The sequence below is a fragment of the Cucumis melo genome, chromosome 10 (genome assembly GCF_025177605.1).
Source record: "Cucumis melo cultivar AY chromosome 10, USDA_Cmelo_AY_1.0, whole genome shotgun sequence".
In the NCBI taxonomy this organism is placed as follows: domain Eukaryota; kingdom Viridiplantae; phylum Streptophyta; class Magnoliopsida; order Cucurbitales; family Cucurbitaceae; genus Cucumis; species Cucumis melo.
Genome location: NC_066866.1, coordinates 28,114,674 through 28,140,356, shown reverse-complemented (window position 1 = coordinate 28,140,356; position 25,683 = coordinate 28,114,674). Strand labels below are relative to the sequence as shown.

Here is a 25,683-nt window from a genome sequence, read left to right as displayed (position 1 = left end):
TAGATAAGGGTACCCCGAACTTGATTTATTTATTTATTCTTTCAAAGTTTATTTAATAAAGAAGTTTTATTATTTCTCTACACGAGTATTATGAATAGTATGTATTTTAGAAGTTGCATGCATGCAGTAGCGTACTTGGAAATAGTTAGAATTTTCATGTCATTACAATTATCATTGTCTATCCCAAGTAGACAGATATATGTGACTATCACTACTTATCTCAAATAAAAATTGATATAAGATTATCATTACCTATCCCAAATAAAGGGAGATAGACCACTATCACTGTTTATCTCAAATAGACAAAGATAAAGGATTATAACTATCTATCCCAAATAGGTAGAGATAGATCACTATCACTATTTATTTTAGATAGAAAGTGATAGAGAATTATTTTTGCCTATTTGAGGTAGACAGTGATAGACTACTAGTGTTATTCGTATCTGTCTACTAATTGTAGGATGGGGTTTATTGTTGATCTAGGGTAGATAAACACAAATACTTGCTATTTGAGTCTATCTATTAATAGACACTAATAGTATAATGTTCTATCATTTTCTATCTAGATAGACATAAATATACATCTATTTGATTTTATTAAATGATGAGGGATGATGGATGATGAATTCTCATAAGTATGAATTAGTTTATGGATTGTTTATCAAAGATACTATTTTTTATGAAATTAGGTTTTTATTGTGAAAGTGTGAATGAACGGAGATACTCGTACTTATATGTAGAAGAAGATAGATAGTAATAGTGTTCTATCTGTCTTTGTCTATCATGCTTTGCTTCTATTTTGCTTTTAAATAACATATTGTTAAATATATTTTTTTGAACAGAATTACCTTGATTATGAAAAGTGACTCTAAAAATTTAAAAGTTACCCCAAAGAAAAAGGAAGAAAGAACTTCAAGTCAAGAATATATAAAAATGATGCATGAAACTGCTCCAAGTTTTAACTTGAATATTCTCAAACTTAATCTCAACCTAACTCTCAAACTTGATTTATTCAATTACTTTATACACTTTGTAAAGCTTGACGTTTGTAAAGTTTCAAGTTGAAATTTTTCTTTGTTTTCTATTTTATATAGTTCGTAGACAAGTTTTGAAATTTATAAAATTAACATTTGTGCATTGCTTAAGATGTTCCGTTATTTGATTTGTTGTTTTTGTTTGGTTTTGATGAGTTTTACTGATCTATCGTTTCTATTCCAAATAGATAAAGATAGCCATTATCACTATCTATATCAGATATTGTCTAGCCCAAATAGACAGAGATAAACTAGTATCACTATCTATATAAGATAGACATAGATATAGTTCTATAATTGTCTATTTGAGTAGACATAAATAGAATACTGTTAGAGTGTACTTGAGATAAATAGTAATAGAATAATTAATAGCTTTTATGCTTGGAACATTAAAAAAATTTACATCTTAAGACCAAAATAAGTCAAAATAAATTTAAAAATATCATCGTTTAATTGGTTCGATTTTGCAAGTACTACTAATGTGACATTTATAAGATTGCAGTTAGAACATCTTGATGAACTTTTACATTCATCTATATATGGAATTCTTTGTTTTTTAGGTCATCTAGTTTGACGTAACAATATGATGTAATATTTTCATGACATCATCTTACTCTCCAATCCAAATGAACTCTAATAGGCCAAATAAAACCATTATATGTTGCTAACAATGTTTCTCTATAATAAACTTAGCTACATAATAAGAATATATATCTCAATTAAGCATCCAGAGAACACCAAGCACATGTGCACTTGGAATTTCCTCAAAGTCTCATACTCAACAACTACAAGATTTCAAATCTATTTGTATTCATCCGTTATCTTGTACTTAATTAGTGTTGCTAATGAGATCAATCTAATAAATAAATAAGAGAGGTAATCAGTATAAGCAAATATTCGAGTCTATAAGATGAAACACATTTAAAACACTCTTAAAAATGAAAAAAAGATTATATAAGAAACTTCTAATCAAAATCATTAAAATATGTAAGAAACACGTAATAAAATTAACTATCAAATAGCGATAAAAAGAAATATATTTCTATTTCTATCTATTTGTCTATCTCAAACACAAACATAAAAGTATATCTCCATCGATCACAAAACAAAAAGATATAGATAAAGATAGGCATTTATCACTCTCTATCCATAGTAATTTGATATAGATTTTTTATTTTTAGCTATTTAGATAGAGACGTATTTATGTCTATCTGATGCTCAAAATATTATTGGCTTTCAAATCAAGGATAGAGAGAGCAAAGTAGAGTGCCTTTCATTTATTGGGAGAGAGAAGGTTCCTCAAAATATGAAAGAGGGATAAGAAGAAGAAAGAGGGATAGAATAAGAAGAGTATCCTGTAGAATAAGAAGAAGAAGAAATTCAATACAAACAAAGAATTATTGAAAATAATAAGAATAAGAACAATCAGAGCAATAAGAAGAAGAATTAGATAGAAGAAAAAGGAGAAAGAAAACAAAACAGTACAAGAAAACAATGACTTGGGAGGAGAAGAAGAAGAAGAAATAAAAGAAAAAGAGAGAAAAAGAAGAAAGATAGTTGTAGTACAATAGGCAAGATGAAGGAGGAGAGAAGGAGAGATCGGTTAGAGCGGAGTCCGGTGAAGGAAGAGACGAATGAGAGACGTGTAGGAAGAAATAATGCTATAAGAGGAGGAGGATGAAGACATGGAAGGAAGAAGGAAGAAATCGATCTTCGCACACGAATTTCAAATATGGGAATGGGTAATATTAATATTAATTCAAACTCAAAAAGTCAAAAACATCAGTGGTAAATAGAATGTAGTGTTGAGTGAAGAAATGGTTAAAGAAACAAGGTATACAATAAGAGAGGCAACAAATGAGGAAGATGACCAAAAGAATTGATAGGATGGATAGTAGCACTTGGAATCCAGATGCTTAGTAGGGTTTATGTAGGAACGGAGTGGACATATTAGCGAAATGCTTTGATCATCAAATGGGATCTTGATGCCCTGAAGATAGAAAAGTGGGTGGGAGTTGTTTCCTACCTTCCTAACTCCTGAAAGAAAGAAGCAAAGAAGCAAAGAAGCAGAAGATGATCGGTGAAAATTAATGGAAGGAAGTAACTGTGTGGAGCGAGTTTAAGAAGGCTTATTATGAAAAACACTATTCATAATCCTCCTATAAATTTGAAAAAATAAATGAATTTTTCAATTTAGAACAAAGGGATTAATGACAGTATCAAAATATTATGAGAAGAAGCACACTAAGCTCGCGATTGAGGAAGCAATGAGAATTTAAAAGGAGTATTTTAGAAAGGAAAGCTCAAGATGAAAAAGAATTTGTGCATGGAGTGGTTAAGTGTGGAATGTTGAAACCAAAGTTCCATGGGAAATCAAGTTTTAAAATGGATTCAAGGCATACAAAAGTTGGGTAAAAGTAGTTCATTGTTAGTTGAGCAAAATGAATGTGATGAATGGAGTTTTGGTATAAACGTGGACAATGGGGTCATATGAAGAGAGGGAATTTCCATGTTTGTTCAAACAAGGCAAATATGGTAACAAAGGGGAAGTTGGAAGACATAGCACTTAGAAAAAGTCTTTATGTTTGTTGTAATCATCAAATAGAAAGATCTAAAAGGATCAACAAATGTTAATTTTGGTTTCGGGTACAAAGGAAAAATGAGATAAGTAGTTAAATACTAGGAAAAGAAAAATTTTGAATTTCATTTCTTACAACATCAAATAGTTTGGATGATTTATTTATTTTACGTTTAAGGACTAAATTTTTATAATAATTGTTACAAATTTGAATTGAACACACTATATAATAAACAAGAAAATGTATTTTTAAAAAAAAAAAAATTAACAATTGAAACTAATAAGTGAAAAAAAGAAAAATCAAGTGAAAATAAAAATATTGGTCCTCCAGATGTCAATCTTGGTGGTCGAAATGATAATTATCGTAAATATGAAATAATAGTTGCCTACAAGGCACAGCAGCGCCGAGCTTGATGCAAGCCAAGAAAGCACCTGATAATTTGCGGTGAAGGCTATAGGCTTCATCGGGGGGTGGAGTTAGCCTATGTCGTAACATGGTTCCACTAAGATTTGTAATACTGTGGGTGATATTTGAAGCTCGAAAATCATACACACCAGCCTTTGAAAATGGCAATCCCACAACAAAACCTGCTTGAACATGAGCATCCAACATCACCTCTGATTCCTTTCCTGTTAGAAATCCCAGTCTCTTCGACATTTCAATAACTGCATCTCTATCGCCATTTGCACATGCAACAACCTGGTTGTAAACATAATACATTCAGGAAGTGTTCTAGGTACATACGTAACATCAAATACTTTAATGGAATTGTTATCCCTATAATTACTCCAATCTTATAACTCCTCCATAAGGAAAACTGAACATTTTACATTTCATACATCCAGCTACCAAACTAACCATGGTGAAACCCATCACTATCTAGATAACATTGAACCCCAAGTGCAAAATATTCAGAAGCAAACCGATTACATGACTAAACTTACTGTGAATGTCAAACAATAGATCCTGAAATCAAATGCTAATATATCAAATTTGAAATAGACATACGTGGAATGTTAAGAGTTCATGATCTTAGGAGGAAACCGTGCACCAAAAAATATGCGTCTTTAGAAGAAAATAAATCACAGCTGAACTCAAACCAAAACATTACCATTCTTAAGTAGTTGTCCACAAAATTCTTTGGATAATCGCGAGCTGCTCCAAAGTCGATCAGATTAATTGTTTTGTTGGCTTCATCATATAAAAAGTTACCCCAATTGGGGTCAGTCTGAAACAGTCAACAAACAAAATCAAATTGGAACAAGAAAAATAATTGAGCACGAAAGAACCTTGAGCCAGAAAAAAGTACCGTAAAACATATGATATGTTACCACAAGAAAAAATAAACAAAATGAGAAGGAACCTGTTAGACCTTCGACTATATTACAGTATAGGAGGAAAGGAAAAAAAAAGAAAGCGCACATGTAATGGGGAGTATGAGTGCTAAGACTGGGGCCCACAGTTAGTTAGGAGGGCAATGGGAGGTCAAAATAGTGGGAGAGTCGATGCAAAAAGGGGAGGAATATTTGAGTCTTTTGTCCAAATCCTTGTGAGAGAGGAGAGGCAAAATGGGAGGGATCATTTCTTCGTTTTCTGTTATTCTGAATTTCTGTTTAAGAATTGACAATTCGTCAATTCCTTCTTGTATTGCTTCTGCTATTTCCAATTGAATAAGATCACTCCCAGTTGGTGTTCTATCATATTGGTATCAGAGCAGTTTGTACATGGGAATCAATAGGAAATGGCACATAAATAAATTGAAGAGAAGCTAGAATTATTCGATCAAGAAATCTCGGGAATACGAGTAGAATTACATAAATTATCAGCGGTTGAAGAGAATTTGCTGTCATCGGCGAAGAGTATCAAAAGGTTGGGAATCTAGGTGGAAAAACAACCGAAATTGTTGTTGAAGTATGCCGAAGGAATGACAAAGGAAAAATCAACATTATCTGAAGGAATAGAGGAGTTATCGAGCAGAGAACAATTGATTGAGAGAATCGTCGAAGCAGGAGGAGCAACGATGGTAGAAATCAAGATCGACGGAAAGATGAATAAAACTGAAGGAGACGAGAACTCGAATGATCGAAGTAAGTCTAAGAAAGTTGTGATGCCTGTGTTCAGCAGCATTGATCTAGATTCATGGCTGTTTAGAGTCGATCGATAATTTCAGATCCATAAATTGACTGATCCCGAGAAGTTGACTGTGGTTGTTATCAGTTTTGATGGAGCGGTGTTGGACTGGTACCGATCACCAGGAGAACGTGAACCATTTAAAGATTGGGTGAATCTGAAACAGAGATTGTTGATTCGATTCCAATCAATAAGAAAGATCAATTTGTGGACGATTTTTGGCAATTAAACAATAAACGACGGTGGAAGAATACCGTATTCTGTTCGATAAATTTGTAGCCCCATTACCACATTCGCCGAAAGAGGTTTTGGAGGAGACATTTATGAACGGGCTTAGTCCGTGGATCAAGGCTAAGGCAGAATGTTGGGAACCGGTTGGGTTTGCACAAATGATGAAGTTGGCCCAAAGTGCAGAGAATCGGGAGATGACAAGAAGAGAAGCGGACCTGAAAAAGAGCACTGAAGGTAAGGCCCAAACTATTCTACCATTTAATAAAACTAATATACCATCGAATACAAATGAAATTAAAGTTGGAGGAAATTTTCCGATAAGAACGATATGCGAGATGCGGCGGCGGTGTAAAACCAGCGTGAAGGTCCAACGAAGAGACTGACATACGCGAAATTCCAAGCACAGAGAAAAAAAGGGACTTTGTTTCATATGCGATGAATGCAATCACGTACCTGTCATCGATGTAAAATCAAAGAACAAAGAGAGCTGAGGGTACTAGTAGTCTGAGAGAATGAAGAGGAAATAGAAATCTTCGAGGAGGAAGATCAACGGGAGAATAAAGAGATGAAAACGCTCGGTGTAGAAGATGAAGTGAAACCAATAGTTGAATTATCAATAAACTCAGTGGTTGGACTGTTGAACCTGGACACCATGAAATTGAAAGGGAAAATTAATGGGGAAGTAGTAATAGTGTTGATAGATTGTGGTGCAAAACACAATTTTATATCAAAGAAACTAGTTTCATTATTGAAATTGCCAATGGAAGAAACATCGAATTATGGAGTAATATTGGGGTCTGGTACAACTACAAAAGGAAAGGAAATTTGCAAAAAGGTGGAGTTGCTGATTGGCAAATGGAAAATGGTGGATAGTTTCGTACCCCAAGAAGTGGATGCAATCTTAGGGATGCAATGGTTGCACTCATTGGGAGTGATGGAGATGGATCAAAGTAATTTAACTATGACTTCTCACAAGGGAGGCTGCAAGGTAGTATCGACGGGAGTTCCCAGCTTAAATAAAGCTAGGGTGAGTCTGAAAGTATGATGAAATCGTGGTCTTCATCTAACCAAGGTTATATAATTGAGTGCATGGCTATGAGGGTGGAATGACGTTTGCTGAACTGTACGAGGTTGATGAGATACCTACAGTGAATGAATCAATTCCAACATTACTGGCGAAATTTGAAAATGCATTTGATTGGCAGGAAGAGCTGCTTCCAAGACCAAGTATTGAACATCACATTCACTTGAAGAAAGGAATTGATCCAATTAATGTAAGACCTTACCAATATGCCTACCAACAAAAGGAAGAAATGGAGAAATTGGTAGATGAGATGTTAGCACCAGGAGTGATTCGCCTAAGTACTAGTCCTTATTCAAGTCATGTCCTTTAAGTGAAGAAAAAGGATGGCAGTTGGAGGTTTTATGTGGATTATCGAGCGTTGAATAATGTGACAATTCCAGACAAGTTTCCTATCCCAATTATCGAAGAATTGTTTGATGAACTGAACGGGGCAACTATGTTTTCAAAAATTGATTTGAAGGCGAGCTACCACCATATAAGGATGAACTTGGAGGATGTGGAAAAAAAGGCCTTTAGAACTCATGAAGGCCGTTATGAATTTTTAGTTATGCCATTTGGATTGACTAAAGGTCCATCTACTTTCCAATCGTTGATGAATACGATCTTTAAGCCGTATTCGAGAAGATTTGTATTGGTGTTCTTTGATGACATACTGATTTATAGCCGAAACTTGGAGGAACATTTGTAGCAATTAGAGTTGACTTTGGAAATTTTGCGAGAAAATGAATTATATGCTAACATGAAGTGCAATTTTGCTCAAGCGAGGGTAGAGTATTTAGGCATATTATATCAGGGAAAGGAGTGGAAGTTGATCCCAAGAAAATCAAAGTAATAAAGAAACGGCCAGCCCCAACAAATGTGGGAGAAGTGAGAGGACTTTTAAGCCTCACAGGGTATTATCAGCAGTTTGTGCAGAATTATAGAAGTGTGGCCGCCCCTTGGACAAGAAGCATTTGAGAAGTTGAAAAATGCAATGATGATATTGCCAATACTAGCTTTACCTGATTTCAACCTGCCCTTTGAAATTGAAACTAACGCATCAGGTTATGGAATTGGGGCCGTGTTGATTCAAGCAAAAAGGCCAATTGCCTACTTCAGTCATACATTATTGTTGAGAGATCGGGCTAAACCTATTTATGAAAGAGAACTGATTGGGGTTGTGTTGGTGGTGCAGAGATGGAAGCCATATCTATTGGGAAGTAAATTTGTAGTCAAAACAGATCAACGGTCTCTAAAATTTTTGCTGGCTACACGTTTGTAATCTATAAACCCGGTCTAGAGAATAAAGCAGTTGATGTCTTATCAAGGATGCCACCTACAATACATCTGAATCACTTAACAGCTCCTGCCTTGTTGGATCTGCTTGTTATTAAGGAAGAAGTTAAAAAAGATCCCTGATTGAGTGAGATAATAGATGAGTTAGACAAAAATGAAGGTGTTCCTGATTTTAGCTTACAGCAAGGAATGTTGAGGTATAAAGGGAGGTTAGTGATATCTAAAACATCAAAACTATTACCCACAAATTTACATACTTATCACGATTTTGTATTTAGAGGACATTCTGGATATCTGAGAACATATAAGAGCATGACGTGAAGAATTGTATTGAAGAACAATACAAGAGTGAATTGACAGTGTCAATCCTTTAACAGAAAACCAAAATTACAGAAAAGAAATTGATCACTCCTTTCTGCCTCTCCTCTCTCTCAAGGATGTAAACAAAAATTCTCCCAAAATGATCCACCCCCCCCCCCCTCCCCCCTCCCCATTCCACGATTCCCCTGATATTTAAACCACCCTTACCCTCCTAACAAACCATGGGCCCCATTCCTAGCACTCACACTCCCCATCACACGTGCACTCCCTTTCTTTCCTTTCCTACTATACTGTAACATAACTGGGGGTCTAACATTAAGACAAGATAAATAAAAACATTAGACAACTAAAAAAAGTATTGCGTTTCACAAACTTGAAAAACTTGCCTGCATGAAACGGAAAACAAATAATTCAAGTAACGTGAGTTCCAGCAATTTTTTGCCAACATAATTACGAGTTTCCTGGTCTAACAATGCTACTCTATCAATAGGAACCCCTGGGGCAAACAAAACACCAACCCAATGTTAAAATATAACTTATAGAGGGAAAAAAAACATACTGCGAATGACAGTTATCTAGAACGAAAAATAATTATTTATCACATGGAACAGTGATCTGATATAAAATCTATTTTTCTATATAGAGAGAATATCTTATCTTATAGATAGAAATTTATTTCATTTGTTATCATCTGTCTTGAAATCAAAGAAATACATTTTCAAAGTATATAATAATCTATTACATTGGTGAATAAATACCAAAATACTAATAAAGGAAAAATACAAATATGGAAAATAATTAAATAGGAATAAACTTAATAAACCGTAATTTCCTTTTAATAAAAACCATAATTTGTTCAACCTTGCCAATGTAAAAGGAAATTAACGATTTCTGTTGCAGGATGGCAAACTATGATGGTATGCTTAACATCTGTTAGACCTCCCATCATGTTTCAATATAGCAGGAGAAATAAAGGAAAGTCGCACGTGTGAAATAGTGTAGCATGTTAGTTAGTTAGTTAAGTCGGTGAGTGCCTGTATAAATAGTTAAGCTTTGAGTGAAGTTTAGATTTGGCTTGTGACTTCTTGAGAGATAGAACAAGAGTGCCCTAGCTATTGAATTGAAATTTACTCAATTCAATCATATTGTATACATTACTATATTCATCAATCAAGTCAAAATTTCTATCCTATCCGATCGGGTTCTATCAACATCATACCATTCGCAAGAATTATTCATATAGGCATATGTAGAATGATTTCAAAATCATAGTTATAAAATAATTACATACATATAGAAAAATAGAAGTAAATAAATAGAACATATTTAAGCAAACAAGCTTAGAGGAAAATATACGGGTACCAGAAATAAGTTCCGTAGTCAAAACTCTTTTGCTTGATAGATCATCCACAACCAACGGAACATAGAAACCTTGAGAATTAAATAACAAATCACGGAAACGTTTCTGATTTGCAGCCTCCAACACATAGTCGCATTCACGAGATAACTCATCTTTTGCCACCTAGTAGTAGTAGCAACACCGACATCAACAGACAAATGTTTCTATAAAAGTTATCAAGAATACGAACCTTGAAAATAAATGAATTATTACATAATAATGAAGTATATTGCACCATCAACTAACGTAAGGGCTTTTAATGATCTCAAAAGGTTTAAGAAAATTATTGTAGTTGAGTTTAATGCATAGAACTTTGATCCAAAAGATTGATGGAAATGTTCAGTTTAATACATAAAACTCTGCTCCAAAAGTACAATTCCAATAGCCAAAGCGAGCTTAGCTCAACAAAAATTGGCATGACCTCCCATTCTGGAGGTAAGAGGTTCGAATCTCCCGACCCCAAATTGTTGTACTAAAAAAAATAGTATACAAAAAAAAATACAAACCCAATAACTCCAATAAAATATGGTTATCAGGTTTAAGGCATCATGAGCTGTAAGAGGTTATTAGGTTTAACGTTTCTTTATTAGTTGGGCTTTATTCACTTGGATTGGAGTCCTTTCCCATAGTTTAATGATCTTTTCCCTGTGCATTCTATCACTTCTCTCAGTGAAAGTTTGCTTTCTTGTAAAAGAAAATTTTAGAAACGACAAGCAACTAAATTACATGTGATTTTAAAAAGGATGCACAACTAAATTACATGCACACACAAAAACAACAAGATACAAAAGAGAAGAGATATAAGTTTTCCCCATACCAAAGGAAATCCATTACAGTTTCCAATTTCTCATACATCAAACGGGCTGGTTTTGATTTCTCTCTTGTAATATTATTATGTGGATATTCTCCTTGGTGTCTATAATATTTTTTTCTTATTGGGATTGTTGCTGTCTTCTATATAAGAAAACCTTATTGGGGTTGTGTATGGTTCTGGCCGGAAATATGTGGTTGAGGTAGCAAAGATGCTCAAGGCAAGACTCCATATCGTAAGAGGGCAGCCTAGAAGATTTCATCAACCAAATGAGCGAGCTTTTGGTAGCTATCGTTGCCAAGTTGGAGGACTCATCCTCCAAGATGGCCATCAACGTTGGGATGCTGAAGAAAAAACTTGAGATGACACATAGCGAACTTTCTTTGGTAAAAAGGGCATCGGCGAACTCGTCTTCTAAGACGAATGCTAGTTCCAAAGTAAAGGTACCAAAACTGTTGTCATTCGAAGGTTTGAGAGACAGAAAAGAAATCGAAAATTTCCTATGGGACATCAAAGAATATTATTCTAAGGTCCAAGGGACAACCATTGAGGCACAGGCTCGCATTGCTACCTGTCCCTCAGCAAACGCCAAATCATGGTGGCATACTTGAGCAGAAGTTGGCATTGATTTATGCCATAATATTTGGTTTTATTTGGTTTTATTTGTTGTAGCTATTCTGAAGGATTCTTTCCTTTTATATCTTTATTTACCTTATTTCATTAAGGATGTATTTTATTTAATTTAGGGTACCATTGTAATAATAATAAGAAAGTGAGAAATATTCACATGGCATCAGAGCATCAAACAAAAAAACACTAACCCTAATTATTGTGCTTCCGCCGACCTCTTCAGCTTCTGCCGTCGTCTACCTACCCTAGTGCTTGTCATCTTTGGACTAAGATCTGGTAACTGACGCCTTCTTTTTTTCTTCAGAACTGGTCGTTAATGATTTTTTTCCAGATCTGGCAGTCAAAAAAATCTCATTGTCAACCTTTTCTTCAGATCTGGGCGTTCCTAATCTTCAATCCGGTCTTCCATTGTCGTCATCACGCTTTTGGTCCTCCATTCACACGTCCATGGGGATTTTTCTTTGGAGACTGTCGATTGAGTCTGTTTTTCAGTGAGGCTGCTGCTGTCTTTGCGAGTTATTCTTGTTCTAACTCCCTTTTTTGGTTAGTGGTGCTGTTTAGAATAAGGGCTGTTCAGAATCAGTAGCACACATGACAAAAAGTCATCAATGACCAAAGTTTCCGACAGCTGTCAACTTCCCAATGTTCAAATCACCAAGACAGATCCGTTGTTTGCTACTTGAGATACTGAGAATTCCATGGTCATAACGTGGTTGGTCAATTCCACAACTGAGGAAATACGTTCTAACTACATGTGTTACTATCCTGCAAAGGACTGATGGGACAATGTAAACCAAATGTATCCAGAGCTTGACAAACAATCATGTGTTGGACTTGAATCACAAAGTTGGGTGATATCCAACAAGGAAGAGATACAGTAACACAGTATTTTCACAAGTGGACAAGAATTTGGCAAGTCCGATCATTTTGACAGTTACGAATGGGAATCAACTAAGGATGAAGCACTTCTTGTGGTAGATGACAGCCGTGTTTACAAATTTCTCACCAGGCCTCAATGATGAATTCAATGAAGTTAGAAGTAGAGTTACCAGTAGAAAAGCCCTCCCCTCCACCAGTGAAGCTTTTTCTAGGGTTCGCAAGGGGGAAAGTGGTCGAAGCTTTATGTTGAGCAAGAAAATGTTGAGCAAGAAAAGAACAGATTCTGTTGAGACATCTGCGATGATGCTTGAAGCTACTGCCTATAAGGCTTCCTTGCCACCAAACAAACCTTTGGTATGGTGTGGTCATTGTAACAAACCACAAGTATTGTGTTATCATTGTAACAAACCCCGCTATATTCGTGAGACATGTTGGAAAATCCAAGGGAAGCCTGCAAACGAAGAACAACAGGCCAGGTGACAAAGGTAACAATCAGCCCACACCTCATACTGCTAATAGTGTTGATTCCTATTAAGGCTGCCCACTAAGAAAACCCAGAAAACTATTACTAAACAGTTTAGCTGTTAATTTTCAGTTTAGCAGTTATACAGTTTTTCTGTCTAGCTGTTCTACTGTTTTTCTGTTTAGTTGTTATACAGTTGTTCTGTTAGAAGTTTTTCAGTTTCTCTCATCTATACATTTTCCATTATAAAAGGAAATGCCATGTATCTAAATAACTCATTCAGAAATTTCATTCAAACCTTTCACTCTCTGTATTTCCTATTCTTCTGCTACTGTCCTTTTATGGTATCAAAGCCTCAACTTCACAGCAACGGCTTCCTCAAGTTCAATCCTAAATCATTGAACCTCCTCTTCCTCAAGAAACAACTTACAGACAGCAACTATCTCACCTAGAAACTGCAGATCCTGAACACAGTGCATGAGCATTCCCTGGAAAATCACATCCTCAGCGACTCCAAACCAGAAAAGATGAGATCAACTAGTGTTGAAGTTGAAAGAAACACGAAAAATACAGAAACCAGTTCCGAAAGAAACACAAACAGAGAAGAGTTAATAGATAATCCTGAGTACATCACTTGGATGAGGCAAGATCGTTTAATTTGTTCTTGGTTGATGGGTTTTATGAATGAAGGCATAGTAACTCAAATGATTGGGTGTAATACAGCAAGAGAAACAATTTATTCTTGGTTGATGGGTTCGATGAGTGAAGACATAGAAACTCAACTGATTAGGTGTAATACAGCAAGAGAAATCTGGTTAACTCTTGAAAAAACCTATTCCTCATCAAACACAGCCAAAATTATGCAACTAAATGGACAATTGCGGAACCTAAAGAAGGGGATCCAGTCAATTAAAGACGATACAGTAAAGGTGAAGAATCTTGTTTCAGCTTTAAATGAAATAGACTGTCTTATCTCTCTACAAGAACACACAGTATATATCCTCTCAAGATTAGGATTAGAATACGATCGCATAGTCTCTCCCATGTCTGCAAAATCTAAATCAAAACCACTACAAGAGATTATCTCACTTCTAATGGGTCATGAGAGCAGAATTGAAAGAAATTCATCGATAAATATTGATGGTACTCAACCTACTTCAAATCTTGTTTATGGAAATATTGATAAGAAACAAGGACAAAGCCATGAGCAAAGAATCAGGGGCAAAGTCAATGGAACAAGTGGCAAAATAATAACAGAGGAGGATGAAGTAATAATAATGGTGGAATGGTCATCTCCAAGTTGTACCTTTCTTCGTCAAAAGCAGTTTGACATTCGAATGGCCATCTCCGATTTGTACCTTTCTTCAACAACTTAATCACAGCCCTTCTTGAGAATCCTTCAATGAACCGGTGATAGTCATTAACCAATCCAAGGAAGGAGCGTAATTCTGACACGGAAGTGGGGGGCTCTCCACTAGCTCGCAACTTATCCTCTTCCATTCGAATCTTTCCACATTCGATGTTGTGACCCAGAAAATTGATATGTTGTTGACCAAAAGCACATTTCTCTTTCTTAACATATAACCAATTCTCCCGATGTTTGTCAAAGGTTAACCAAAGGTGGACCCGGTCTGACCCGATGTACTTCAAGGCGGGAACTGAAGACCACAATGTTATCGAGATAATCCACCTCAAACCGATCTAGATATTCGTGGAATACTTAATTCATCAAGGTGCAAAAGGCTGTGAGGACAATTGTCAGGCCGAAGGGCATTAGAAGGAACTCGAAAGCCTGTTACACAAGTAGTGTTTGGTTCGTCCCCCTATGCTATGAAAACTTGGTAATAGCCTAACCGGAGGTCGAGCTTCGTAAAGTACTGAGCTCCATTCAGCTGGTCAAACAAATCATTTATGATCGGGATAGGGTACCTGCTTCAAACTGTAACCTTGTTTAAAGCTCGTAGTTTATACACAGTCGGAGAGTCCCATCTTTCTTCTTCTGAAACAGCACAGGGGCCCCATAGGACGCTTTTGCTGGTTTAATAAATCCAACAGCCAAAAACTCGTCTAATTGTTTCCTGAGTTTAACTAACTCAGGTGAAGCCATTCGGCAGGCATTCTTTGTTGGGGGTTTGGCTCCTGGGACAAGTTCAATGTTGTGATCAATCCCCTGTCGAGGAGGTAATGACCTTGACAGTTCAGGCAGCAAAATATCAACATATTCGTTCAGAACTTTCCGAATCTCTACTGGGACAGTCCCAATTTCAATCTGTTCATCCACCAACGAGATGGCCATAAAAGTCGGCTCTTCTCTACTAAACCCATTTTTCAGTTGCAGGACTGAAATCATTCTCACCCCACTCAGTTGCTTGATCTTTGCTTGGACCACTGTCGAATTACTGCTTGTTACTACCAAACACTGAGCTAGTGGCATGGGAATGAATTTGTGTTGCAAGAGAAATTCCATACCAAGTACAACGTCAAAGTCATCCATGGAACCACAACTAAATCAACATCTCCTCTCCATTGGCCTAATTTTAGAGGTATCCTTTTCGATACTCCAACAATGGGCAAAGCCTCGAAATTATCTTGCCTGTGACTTTTTTGATTTTCAACTCTAAAAGGCGTGCTTCTTCTTCAGAAATGAAATTATGAGTTGCACCTGAATCTACCATAGTGCTCTTTGCGGGTTTGGAGTTAATGATCGCATCGACAAACATGAGTCCCTATGCATCCTTTCGAATAGAGACCTTTTGAATTGCTGATAAGAATTTTAAAGCACTCATTCGAGGGGTCCCCTCATCCTCTCTTTCCCCTTCTGTTTCTACTTCAAAATCGTTAGAACCCTATAAAAAGGCTTTTAAAGCAGTTAACAAGTCCCGATGTGGGCATTCGGCCACTCAATAGGGGCCCTTACACAAGAAGCAGGAAGTTGTTTGATTCTAGCCTTACTGATGTGCTCCTCGAAGAGTGCTAGTGCTTGGGGATGCAGTTTCTTATCATTCGCGAAGTTTCTTGGGGAATTAGGCTTGGAGACCCTATTCCCAAGATTCGGTGCCGTCACGTTCTTCTTTTGGGACCCTTGTTCGCCACCATAGTCAAACAATCTCTCTAGAGCAACGAAAGTAGAGACAAGATCTTGAACTTTTTGTTCGTATAATTTAGTCATGGCTCACAGCTTGAGCCCTTCTACAAAGCAGAATACTTTATCCTTTTCCGACATGTCTCGAAAGCCCAACATAACGACAGAGAACTGTTTAGCATAATCTCTAATGGTTCCCATGTGTCTAAATTCCCACAATTTACTTCTGGCAATAAATTTAACATATTCAGGGAAGAGTTGAGCCCTTAGTTCTTTCTTAAGCTCTTCCCACTTCAATGGTACATCGACCATTTGGACGTCATTCACCTTCGACCTCCACCTGAGCTTTGCATCATCAAACAGATGCATGGAGGCTAATGTCACTTTAGTTTTTTCAAAGTTGGTTCCACTGGCCTTAAAGTACTATTCCATATCAAAGATGAAATTCAAGCTCTTCAACATCGCGGTTCCCATTGAAAGCTTTAGGTTCCGAGATCTTGAACTTGCAGGAAACACTATATGCTTGATTCGGGGTCTGGTTCCCCACTGCTTGAATCATTAAATTCACTTGCACTTTCATCTCGTCCATCTCGACCTTGATTGTCTCTATCGTTCCTCTAAAGTCATCTGACAGATCGCTGAACAACTTTAACATGGTCTTTTGGGAACAGTCAAGCTCTTCAACACACTCTTCCAAGTATGCGACAGAGCTTGAAGAGTTACTTCCATGTTCAAAACTACCCACTTGGGCGGTTTTATGTTCTATCGAATCAACCCTCGTCGTCATTTCATTTGTGGATAGTCCATCTACTCGGGCATTCAATGCTATATTTCTCCGACTTTTTCTTCCAACCCCTCCAGCTGAGTCTAGAAAAATCTAACTTCGCTTAGCAATTCTCTCAGATACAAGATTTGCTCTTTAATCTCTGTCAGTCACTCAGACTGCGACTTAGACAGTTGTTTCCTTGCCGACATAATTGCGTCTCGCTTAGCCAAGGAGCTAACAAAGCTCTGATACTACTTGTCACAATTGCAACTTTTCCAACACGGGACAGGTGATTGTGCAGCACTTGTTCTAACTCAGTGAACAAGTCAGCCATATAAAATCTGAAAGTCGCAGGCAAACTCACAGTATGACGTAGCCTCCCTTCACGTTTTGAGAGAAAGTGGTTTAATAAAACATGAGAGAGAAAGAAACATTGAGAGCATTGTTAAAGAAAGCATTAAAGACTGTCAATTGCAAAGAAAGCTTAGATTGCAAAGAGAACAGCAAGACTTGGTCAAGTATTCAACTAGTATGTCTCCCCCTATAATATATTTCAAACTTTTTTAACTTTGACAGGCTTGCATATGAAAAGTGTCAAACGTCACACCCAAGATCGATGACATAAAAAGAAAAGCAATAGACTAAACTAAGTACAAGACATAAAGATAAGGTGATTTGAGGATGTTTGGGCATGTGGCCATAGGTAAAATAACCCCCTCGACAAGCATGCTCGTGACACCACACACCCCACACATGATCCAGCCGCCTCCCTTGTACGTGTCGTCGTCTAGTCTAAGGCCGAGTCTGCATACGAATCCACACACCGCGTCTTCGTTGTACGTGCCACCACCCGATCAATCATTTGACAGGTTTCTCTGAACATTTTGTATCATATATTCTATGTGTCGGTAATGAAAAAATCAGAATTTTCGATGGCTCCTTAGCCCCTATTGCTGGGAAGAGGTAAATCTTTCCTTTTGACGAGTTATCCTTACATAATGTGTTGTATGTGCCCAAAATCTTTTATAATATGCTATTTGTAAGCAAGATTACTCATGAGTTGAACTACCTGTTTTTTTCAAAACTTCAGCTCGAGGAGGGTGATTGGCACTGTTTGGCACAATAAGGGACTCTACTTCCTTGACAATGATGGCTCCTCTAGCTCCCTCTCAAAGTTCCTTCCTGGAAGGTCGTCAAAGCCTTGAACATATCCTCATTGCAAACGAAATTGTTGAAGAGTAAAGAGGAAAAAAGAAAACAAAGGGTGACGACTTAAATTGGACCTTGAGAAAGTCTTTGACAGAGTTGATTGGGATTTTTTAAAAAAAGTCTTGAAAAAGAAGAACTTTGATGCCAGATGGATAACTTGGATAATGGAATGTGTGAGCAGTCCCAAGTAATCAATATTTATAAACAGTCGGCCAAGAGGCAAAATACAAGCTTCAAGGAGGTTGACAAGGTGACCCACTTTCCCCTTTTCTTTTCCTTCTAGTAAGTGAAGTATTAAGTAGACTCATTTCAAACCAACATGTGAAGAAGATGTTTGAAGGCTTTCCAGTAGGCAAAGAAAGGGTTCATGTTCCTTTACTTCAGTTTGCTGATGATACTCTTGTATTCGATAAATTTGATGAATTAGGGAAGGGAAATCTTTGAAAGGCCTTGGCTTTATTTGAATGGTGCTCTGACCAAAAGATTATTCTATTTGTGGGATCAACATTGAGGAAAATTTGATTGTTGCAAAAGCCTCAAGGTTAAGTTGCAAAACAAAGATACTTCCAATTATGTACCACAGATTACCACTAGGAGATTACCACCTCTTTTTGGTAGTCCATCATTGACAAAATTCAAGGAAAATTAAGCAAATGGAGAAGGTATAATCTCTCTCGAGGAGGAAGAATCGCTCTTTGTAAATCAGTACTTTCTAACCTCCCAACATATTTTTTTAGTATAAAAAACACAATATTATAGTAATCAGAGTGAAATGAAAGCTGAAAAACAGCAAATGTGTATTTGAACACTTTAAACCCTTCACTGAACAGTGTGACAAGAAAAACAAATGACCTGAGAAAGTCATTTCAAAGCTCCAAGCTCCTTTCGATAAAAATGAAAATATGGACTAAGAAGAAAAAATGGAATAACACACGTTTAATTGTGTCTTATAATATGAATTGGCTTGTCGTATCATAGCAGCTTCCTTCAGTGCTTCACTCATTGTGGGATGTGCATCGCAAAAACGGGTTGTCCTCGCTTGAAGCATCATATTGTAATGCTATAGCTGCCTCATGAATCAGCTCCCCTGCATTAGGTGCCATTATATGCACTCCTAATATCTTGTCTGTTTCCTTTTCAGCCAATAGCTTGACAATACCTTCAGCATTTCTTCCACTTGATCAGGAATTCGTGGATTCTCCTCGTTCGCCTTCTGCCCTTCCTAACTCAATCAGCAAGGATCTCTTCAACTGCATTGTCTTCCTTCTAATTCAGATTGATACTTGGTCAACCGACATCATTGAATTGGTTGTCATCAGCATCTGGATGGTAGGGTTTTAAGTTGCTCATATGAATTACTGGATGAATTTTCATCCATGCAGACCACGCCACCCTATCTTTTTTAAGACTTCTACGGGCCCCTCGTACTTCCTAACTAGGCCCTAATCTTTGCACAGAAACGGATCTGCTCTAGCTTCAGCTTGATAAGAACTTGATCTCCTACTCGAAACTCAAGAGGGCGACACTTTTTATTTGCCCACTTCTTCATACGTTTCGAGGCTTTCTCTAAGTAAGTCGAGCAATGTCTGCTTCCAATTTTTCATAAAGTTGTGAGCTTGAGGATTTGTTTTAACATAAGGATGATCAACAATATAAGGTAATATTGGTTGTCTCCCATTTACAATCTCAAAGGGACTCTTTTCAGTCGACGAACTAGTTTGAGTATGGAAACACATGAGCCACATCTAGTAGTTGGAACAAATTCTTCTGTCTCACATCAACAAAATGGCAAAGATACTCCTCAACATACAATTGAATCGTTCTGTCTAGACAAAATGGCAAAGATACTCCTCAACATACAATTGAATCGTTCTGTCTAGCCATCAGTTTAAGGATTGTAGCTTAAGGATATATTCAAACTTATTCTCAAGAAGGTAAATTGTCTAGAAGATACCAATGAATTTACCATACCTGTCGCTCAAAATACTCATCAAGACTCCCAACAACTTCACAACATACCTAAAGAACAACTGTGCTATCAATTCGACAGAACACTGCTTGGTAATGGAGATGAAGGTGGAATACTTTGAAAACCGATCAATGATAACCAAGATGGCCTCAAGATCACCCACTTTTGGGAGATGTGTAATGAAGTCCATGGGCACACTCTCCCATGGTCTTGTCGAAACAGACAAGGGTTCGAGAAGCCCAGCAACTCTCGCTTTCTGGACCTTATTTTGCTGACAGACAAGGCATGTTTTAATATACTACATAACATCATCTAGCATATTAGGTCAGAAGTAACCTTTCTTCAACAACGCATAAGTCCTCTACCACCCAAGATGGCCGACCCACAAGGTGTCGTGGCACTCATGTAGTAACTTCTTCCTCAGATCCCCATGACGTCCCACATCGACCTATCAATTTTACTCGCATGAATAGGGGCTAGCATGCACAGGGCTGCATGCTTGCCTTTCCAACTAAAATCGTTAGCAACTCGATTGTTGGTTCCTTTCTTATGCTCAAACTTGAAGTCAAATTCAACCAAAAATTCTGTGTGTGTAACTAACCACCCAACACATTTGATGATTTTGTGTGTGTGTACACCTATTGTTGCACATTACACATAACAGGATATTATCTGAGAGAGGAAATTGAAGTATTTTAAGATATTCAATTTTACCAACAGGTAAGATAAAATTAAGATCCAGTTTTTCTGTCATAATCATATGTGTATCACCTATCTTATTTCAGGTTTGATTCAAATCTGCTGCGTAATCTAATATCCTAAAACTTCCAATAGATGTTAACCAAATTTGAAGAGGGTATTGAGTGAACCAAAGAGAAGAAAACAAATATGTCAATTAGAGCCAATAAGGGAGAGTATCAAAATTTGCACGCATGAAAAAAATCAACAAAGAAAACAATAGAATACCTTTATTGCTCTGTCAAGATAAAGCCCCTTCGGAATCAGATTAGTATAATCCAACAAGAGTTTCACGTTATCAATATCACTCTCAATGCTATCTGCAACTCCAGGGTACTGAATTTTCATTGCAACATTCATCCCATCCTTTGAAACAGCTCTATGCACCTGAATAAATTTTAAAAAGCGTCCAAACTAATAATTCAAACAATCTTAACAAATCAGTAGGTAAAGCTCAAGTACATCAGTAATGAATAAGAAACAGTAAAATCTAAACATCACATATGTTATCTTGGCATTCCTGAAATTAATAAACATGGACCAAGCCTAGCATGACAACTAAATATGGAATAAGAATAGATAAAATCTGGACGGTAGATAGAAGTGCTAATTCATGCTCCATAGCAGCAAGTTTTTCTCTTTTTTTTTCTTTTTTTTGGGAGAAAACAACAATTTCCATTCATCCATAGTAGCAACATGATCATTACATGATTGTGTACCATTATATGGTTTATGCATACTTTGAGACTAGCCGCTTAGGAATAACATGGTCTTCTACCACCAAAAAAAATGCATACAAATCCATTTTACATTATACAGTCACATCACCAGTAGAAACCATAAATTAAAGGTTAAATCATAAAAGATGCCCTAAACCTTGTCCTTTGTTTCAAAAGTACCCCATTCTTTCAAATGTTGGGGTACTACTTTTGACCTTTCATAAGGATTCCAAAACTACTCTTGCAGTAGAAATTCTTTAGAATTTCATACAAAAGTAGGAACCTAGAACAATGTGGAGGTGACCAAGAAAGGAACAACAATCCAAATTCCTTTTTTTGGTTACTACACCATTTCAAGTCCAGTATTTGTCTGATGTTCTAAAGGATTTCTACTCAGAGTGAGTTTTCAAAACTTCATGAAAAGTTAAGGGTAGCATTACAACTTTGAAAGAATAGAGGCTTTTCAAACAAAAGGCAAGATTTAGTGGCATTTTTTATAAAATTAACCTAAAAGAAATTAATGGTGTAGTTGTGCAGCACCTGGCCAATACTTGCAGCAGCCATTGGTTCATAATCAAAACTAATCAACTTCGAGGACCAATCTTGACCTAGTTCAGCTTTCAATACTTGATTCAGCTGGCTCCTTGGCATTACATCTGCACCTTGACGGACAATATCCAGAGCAGCCAAGATCTTTGTGACAATACAGAAAGATGATAGGAACATATTTAAATTATGGAATATACTTGAGAATCTTAAACTTTAAAAGAGAAAAAATGCTTAAGTTAGAGAAAATCATTGTTGCCCGAGATAACCATGTCCATTGATTTAATCCCTCAATTGTAAACCCTTAAATCATGACACACAAGCAAACAGCCATTTGTTTTCATTAAGACAAGTGAAAGCATATAAAATTATAAACAAGCTATAGAAAAGGAACTTCTACAAACGAAACAAGCAAAGGGATTAAAAAGAGAGCATTAGTTGTTGGATAGTTACAAAAGTACTTAGAAGTCAGCATGCAAAGGAAGGTATGAAACGTAATGACAGACCATGCCTTCTCAACAACATTCAAGTCCTCCAAAATTCTACTGTCCTCCCAAGCCATTTGTAGCATAAAATAGCAAGGGGGTGCAAAGCTATAGAAAGTAGACTTCTACAGATTGACGCTCAAGGTTGAACGAGCTTGCAGACTTCCATGTGTTTGTTGATTCACCTAATATTCGTTAGTGTTCATTTATTCCATGCACCCCACATCATTCTTTAATTATACTTATGTGGCAATTACCGAATGGAGGTAGTAACGAAAACATAGAAATTTTCCCACATTAGATAAACAATGGTTAGAATCAGCAAACATGTGTAATCACCCGTTCAGCTCATCTTAGTTTCTTTTTTAATAATAAAGCGGTAGAAAGATGGACTAAGGTGAGAAAGATACCGGAGCTGGGACAAGAGATTCATCTTGTATACTCAACATCTGCCCAATTTTTAAAGCAGCTCCACGCATTCTACACAAAGCAAGAGCCAACCGTTCTGCATTCTTTTCAGACAGAAATGGGGAAAGCGCAGAAGGTTGGTTTTGCAAATTTTCTGAGCCAAAAACAAGCCGCTTGGCTGATTCCTGTAGCGTTCCCCATGCGAGACCAGCTCCTAACCCCGCAAACCTATAACAGTGGTGATGATTGAGTTGCACAAGTATTTTCCATTGTTGAACTACTCAAGTAACAACTAAATTTATGGCACTTCCCCAAACAGTAAACGATTCTATGATGCAAATCAATAGGTTGAATGAACTTTCTAAACAATAGCACTAGAAAACGTGGTAGAATTTGGAGAAAAGAAATAAGATACGAGAACAAACCCAAGCGCTCTAGAGAAGGGAGTGGAGGGCACTCTTCTCTCCCGGGGCGTCCGTCGTTTGCGAGGTGGGGTTACTTCCACTCGCCCGCTGGGTGCTTCTCCTGCTTCTGCTCCACTGAACGTAGGGGAAGAAGCATTAATGGGTTCGGTACCAATTACCAAATTGTTCTCCTTGTCTTCATTTTGGGATAGAGGTGAAGAATCTGAAACGCAAGTCTGATTGTGGGCAACCCCAAGGTCGGAGATTTCAGTACTGTGAAGATGAGTGGATTGAATTGGGTGAGAAAAATAGGCGACGGAATCGCGATTGGGGGGATCTGCAGTTGAAAATTGATGAACTTTGCCTCTGGTGAGACCGGAAATGTCAGTGAGAGAAACAACGAGTTTTTTTAGAGGTGTAGAGAGAAGGGTTTGGAAATTATGAATTCTGGAAATGTCCAAGAGGTGAGAGCGTTGAAGAAGCTCCTTTGCGACTAGAGAAACGCCACTGACAAGCCTGGTAGCGTCTCTAGATGTACTCATTGGCCTTGTCTATGGTTTTGAGATTGCTTGTTGTACTTGTACGTGCTGCATTTTATTTTGCTATATAAACTCTGCAAATCGAGATGGTACGGGGATGCCTAAACAAGGGAATCCATATTCGGCTACCATCTTTTTTACCCGAAAACAATATCTTGACGAGCAAGCCAAGGCGGAAAAGAACGAATTCGAAGAGCAAGGAGCATTATGGGCCAGATTATGGGTCACACCATTGCAACACCTAGAAACGAATTTTATACCTTGGATGCGCAATTTACTCATCAAAGTCAGGGATTCAGCATAGAATTTCCCAAGAGAAGACAAAACAAAATTAAGGGACAAGACCTTGTTAATAACCTTTTCAGCATCAAATTCCACCCATATCTCCTCATCACCCATATCTTCTCAACACCTAGAAAGAATTATAGAGAATTCTCGGGCAATCTCGAGGCCAAGTTCGGTCGAGATTGGACGTAGAGAAGCAAGTCTAAGTAGATCTTGGACCATCTTGGGACCGAGTCCAACCTAGATTGAAGGTTAAAGAAGAAATTTGAAAGATATCGAGGCAATTTCGAAGTTGTTTCGGGCGAGACTGGAGATAATAAATGATATAATTGAGATCTCAGGTTGATCTCAGACCAATTCCGATCGAGATCATTGAAGATTAAATGTTTGATGGAGTTGAAATCCAGGTGTCTTAAGTACATTTCATACACTTTGCAGCCAAGGAATAGGTGGATTGTGAAGTAGGAGCATGATTAAGGAAATTAAAAGGCATATTAAGTAAGCTAAAGGTGTCGATTTATTTTCACGCAAGAATTTAGTATAAATAGGCAATTTCACAATAATGTTTCTCACAATTCACTTGTACTCAAATTACTTTCAAATATTAGAATTGAGCTTGTATTCTAAGGAAGGTGTTTGCTGGAATTTAGGTTTAGTTCAGGGATTCAGTGTTTGTTCTATTTATAGTCTTAATGTATGAGTTTGTGCGATTAGGATGTGTGAGTTAAATTCATATTGCAAACCTCCCTATGCGGGGAATCATGGTCATTACATGCAAGATGCTCACTACGTCTCTAATCCTTGCGTAGTTGCTAAATTCTCATTAAGTACAAGTTTTCCTATCACTTGCACGTGTGTAAGCAAAACGATAGGTTTCCTGGGAAGTTTAGGGTCGAAGACAAGGAATTGATATCAAATTTTAGTTATAAAGCTTACTTCTTCATCTAAGTGGTATACAATATCTATCTATATAGTATAAAGTAAATGTGTCTAAGCTAACCTAATATCTACACTAGAGATTTTGTAAAAGGTGATTAGAATGATGGAGAGATGGGGAATGAACTAACTTGTATTAAGAAATAGTGAAGGAATGTCTCCGCGTTGCTAGGCGAATAAGTCATGCGGCAACCTATTGTGCATATGTGGTTAACTCCATATTGATTGTAGGGTTGACGAGCCTATTTTTAACTATGGGCCATCAAAAAGGGTATAAGTTATTATACCTTGAAGGAGGAGAGTAACAGCGAAAGTTATATTCTATTGACTGTTCCGTCTTAAGACGAAGAGGTTTAGCCTGTGGCTAAGAATCATGTCTTTCAAAAGCCCTATGCAATGTTATTAAAAATGTAAATGTTTCCAAGTACCATGTTATGAAATGACTTTCTACTACTAAATGTTTCTTAAGCCAATGTTTTATGCTAAACTGTTTACAAAAATATGTTTTATAAAACTGTCACTCGCTAAGTCTTTCGACTTACCCCTTTAAACCGTTTTTCCTCTTTTTAGGTACGGATTGTCTAGCTTTGGATGCTAGACTTACCACTGCAATTTGATTTTAATTGTTAAAGGAGTTGTTAAGTTACAATGGGTTAGATTTAAAAAGGAATTGACATAATTTTGTGGTTTTCATTATTAAATTTTTCCTATAAAAATATTAAGGTTATGCAAACCTTGCCGAAGAGATGGTACGCAAGGAA

At 36.9% G+C, this 25,683-nt stretch overlaps 1 protein-coding gene across 4 annotated transcripts; it reads right to left on the bottom strand.

Annotated features, from left to right (window-relative positions):
• Positions 1-3,706: 3,706 nt before the first annotated feature.
• Positions 3,707-24,014, bottom strand: LOC103502560 (protein ABC transporter 1, mitochondrial). Of its 4 annotated transcripts, none has more exons than XM_008466529.3 (8): positions 23,184-24,014; positions 22,761-22,986; positions 21,860-22,012; positions 20,829-20,987; positions 10,017-10,176; positions 9,041-9,150; positions 4,725-4,841; positions 3,707-4,312 (listed from the first exon to the last, which is right to left on the bottom strand). In XM_008466529.3, the coding sequence occupies exons 1-8, from the start codon at positions 23,702-23,704 to the stop codon at positions 3,947-3,949; spliced, it is 1,812 nt and encodes a 603-aa protein (XP_008464751.2). In that variant the 5' UTR covers positions 23,705-24,014; the 3' UTR covers positions 3,707-3,946. The 4 variants fall into 4 exon arrangements, with proteins under 4 accessions (XP_008464751.2, XP_008464752.2, XP_050946496.1 ...); XM_051090539.1 differs by lacking the exons at positions 3,707-4,312; positions 4,725-4,841 and adding exons at positions 5,725-5,900; positions 5,998-6,189 and having other exon boundaries at positions 23,184-23,987; XM_051090540.1 differs by lacking the exons at positions 3,707-4,312; positions 4,725-4,841 and adding an exon at positions 5,725-6,189 and having other exon boundaries at positions 23,184-23,987.
• Between the last annotated feature and the right edge of the window lie 1,669 nt (positions 24,015-25,683).

What these genes read in the sequence shown, in the direction of transcription:
- LOC103502560 (XM_008466529.3), bottom strand. Translation starts at nt 23,704, where the DNA reads ATGAGTACATCTAGAGACGCTACCAGGCTTGTCAGTGGCGTTTCTCTA. An exon ending in GACTACGGAACTTATTTCTG is followed by an intron (nt 9,151 to 10,016) that starts GTACCCGTATAT and finishes TGTTTGCCCCAG; the next exon opens with GGGTTCCTATTGATAGAGTA. An exon ending in TTGTTTTCCGTTTCATGCAG is followed by an intron (nt 4,842 to 9,040) that starts GCAAGTTTTTCA and finishes TGACTGTTTCAG; the next exon opens with ACTGACCCCAATTGGGGTAA.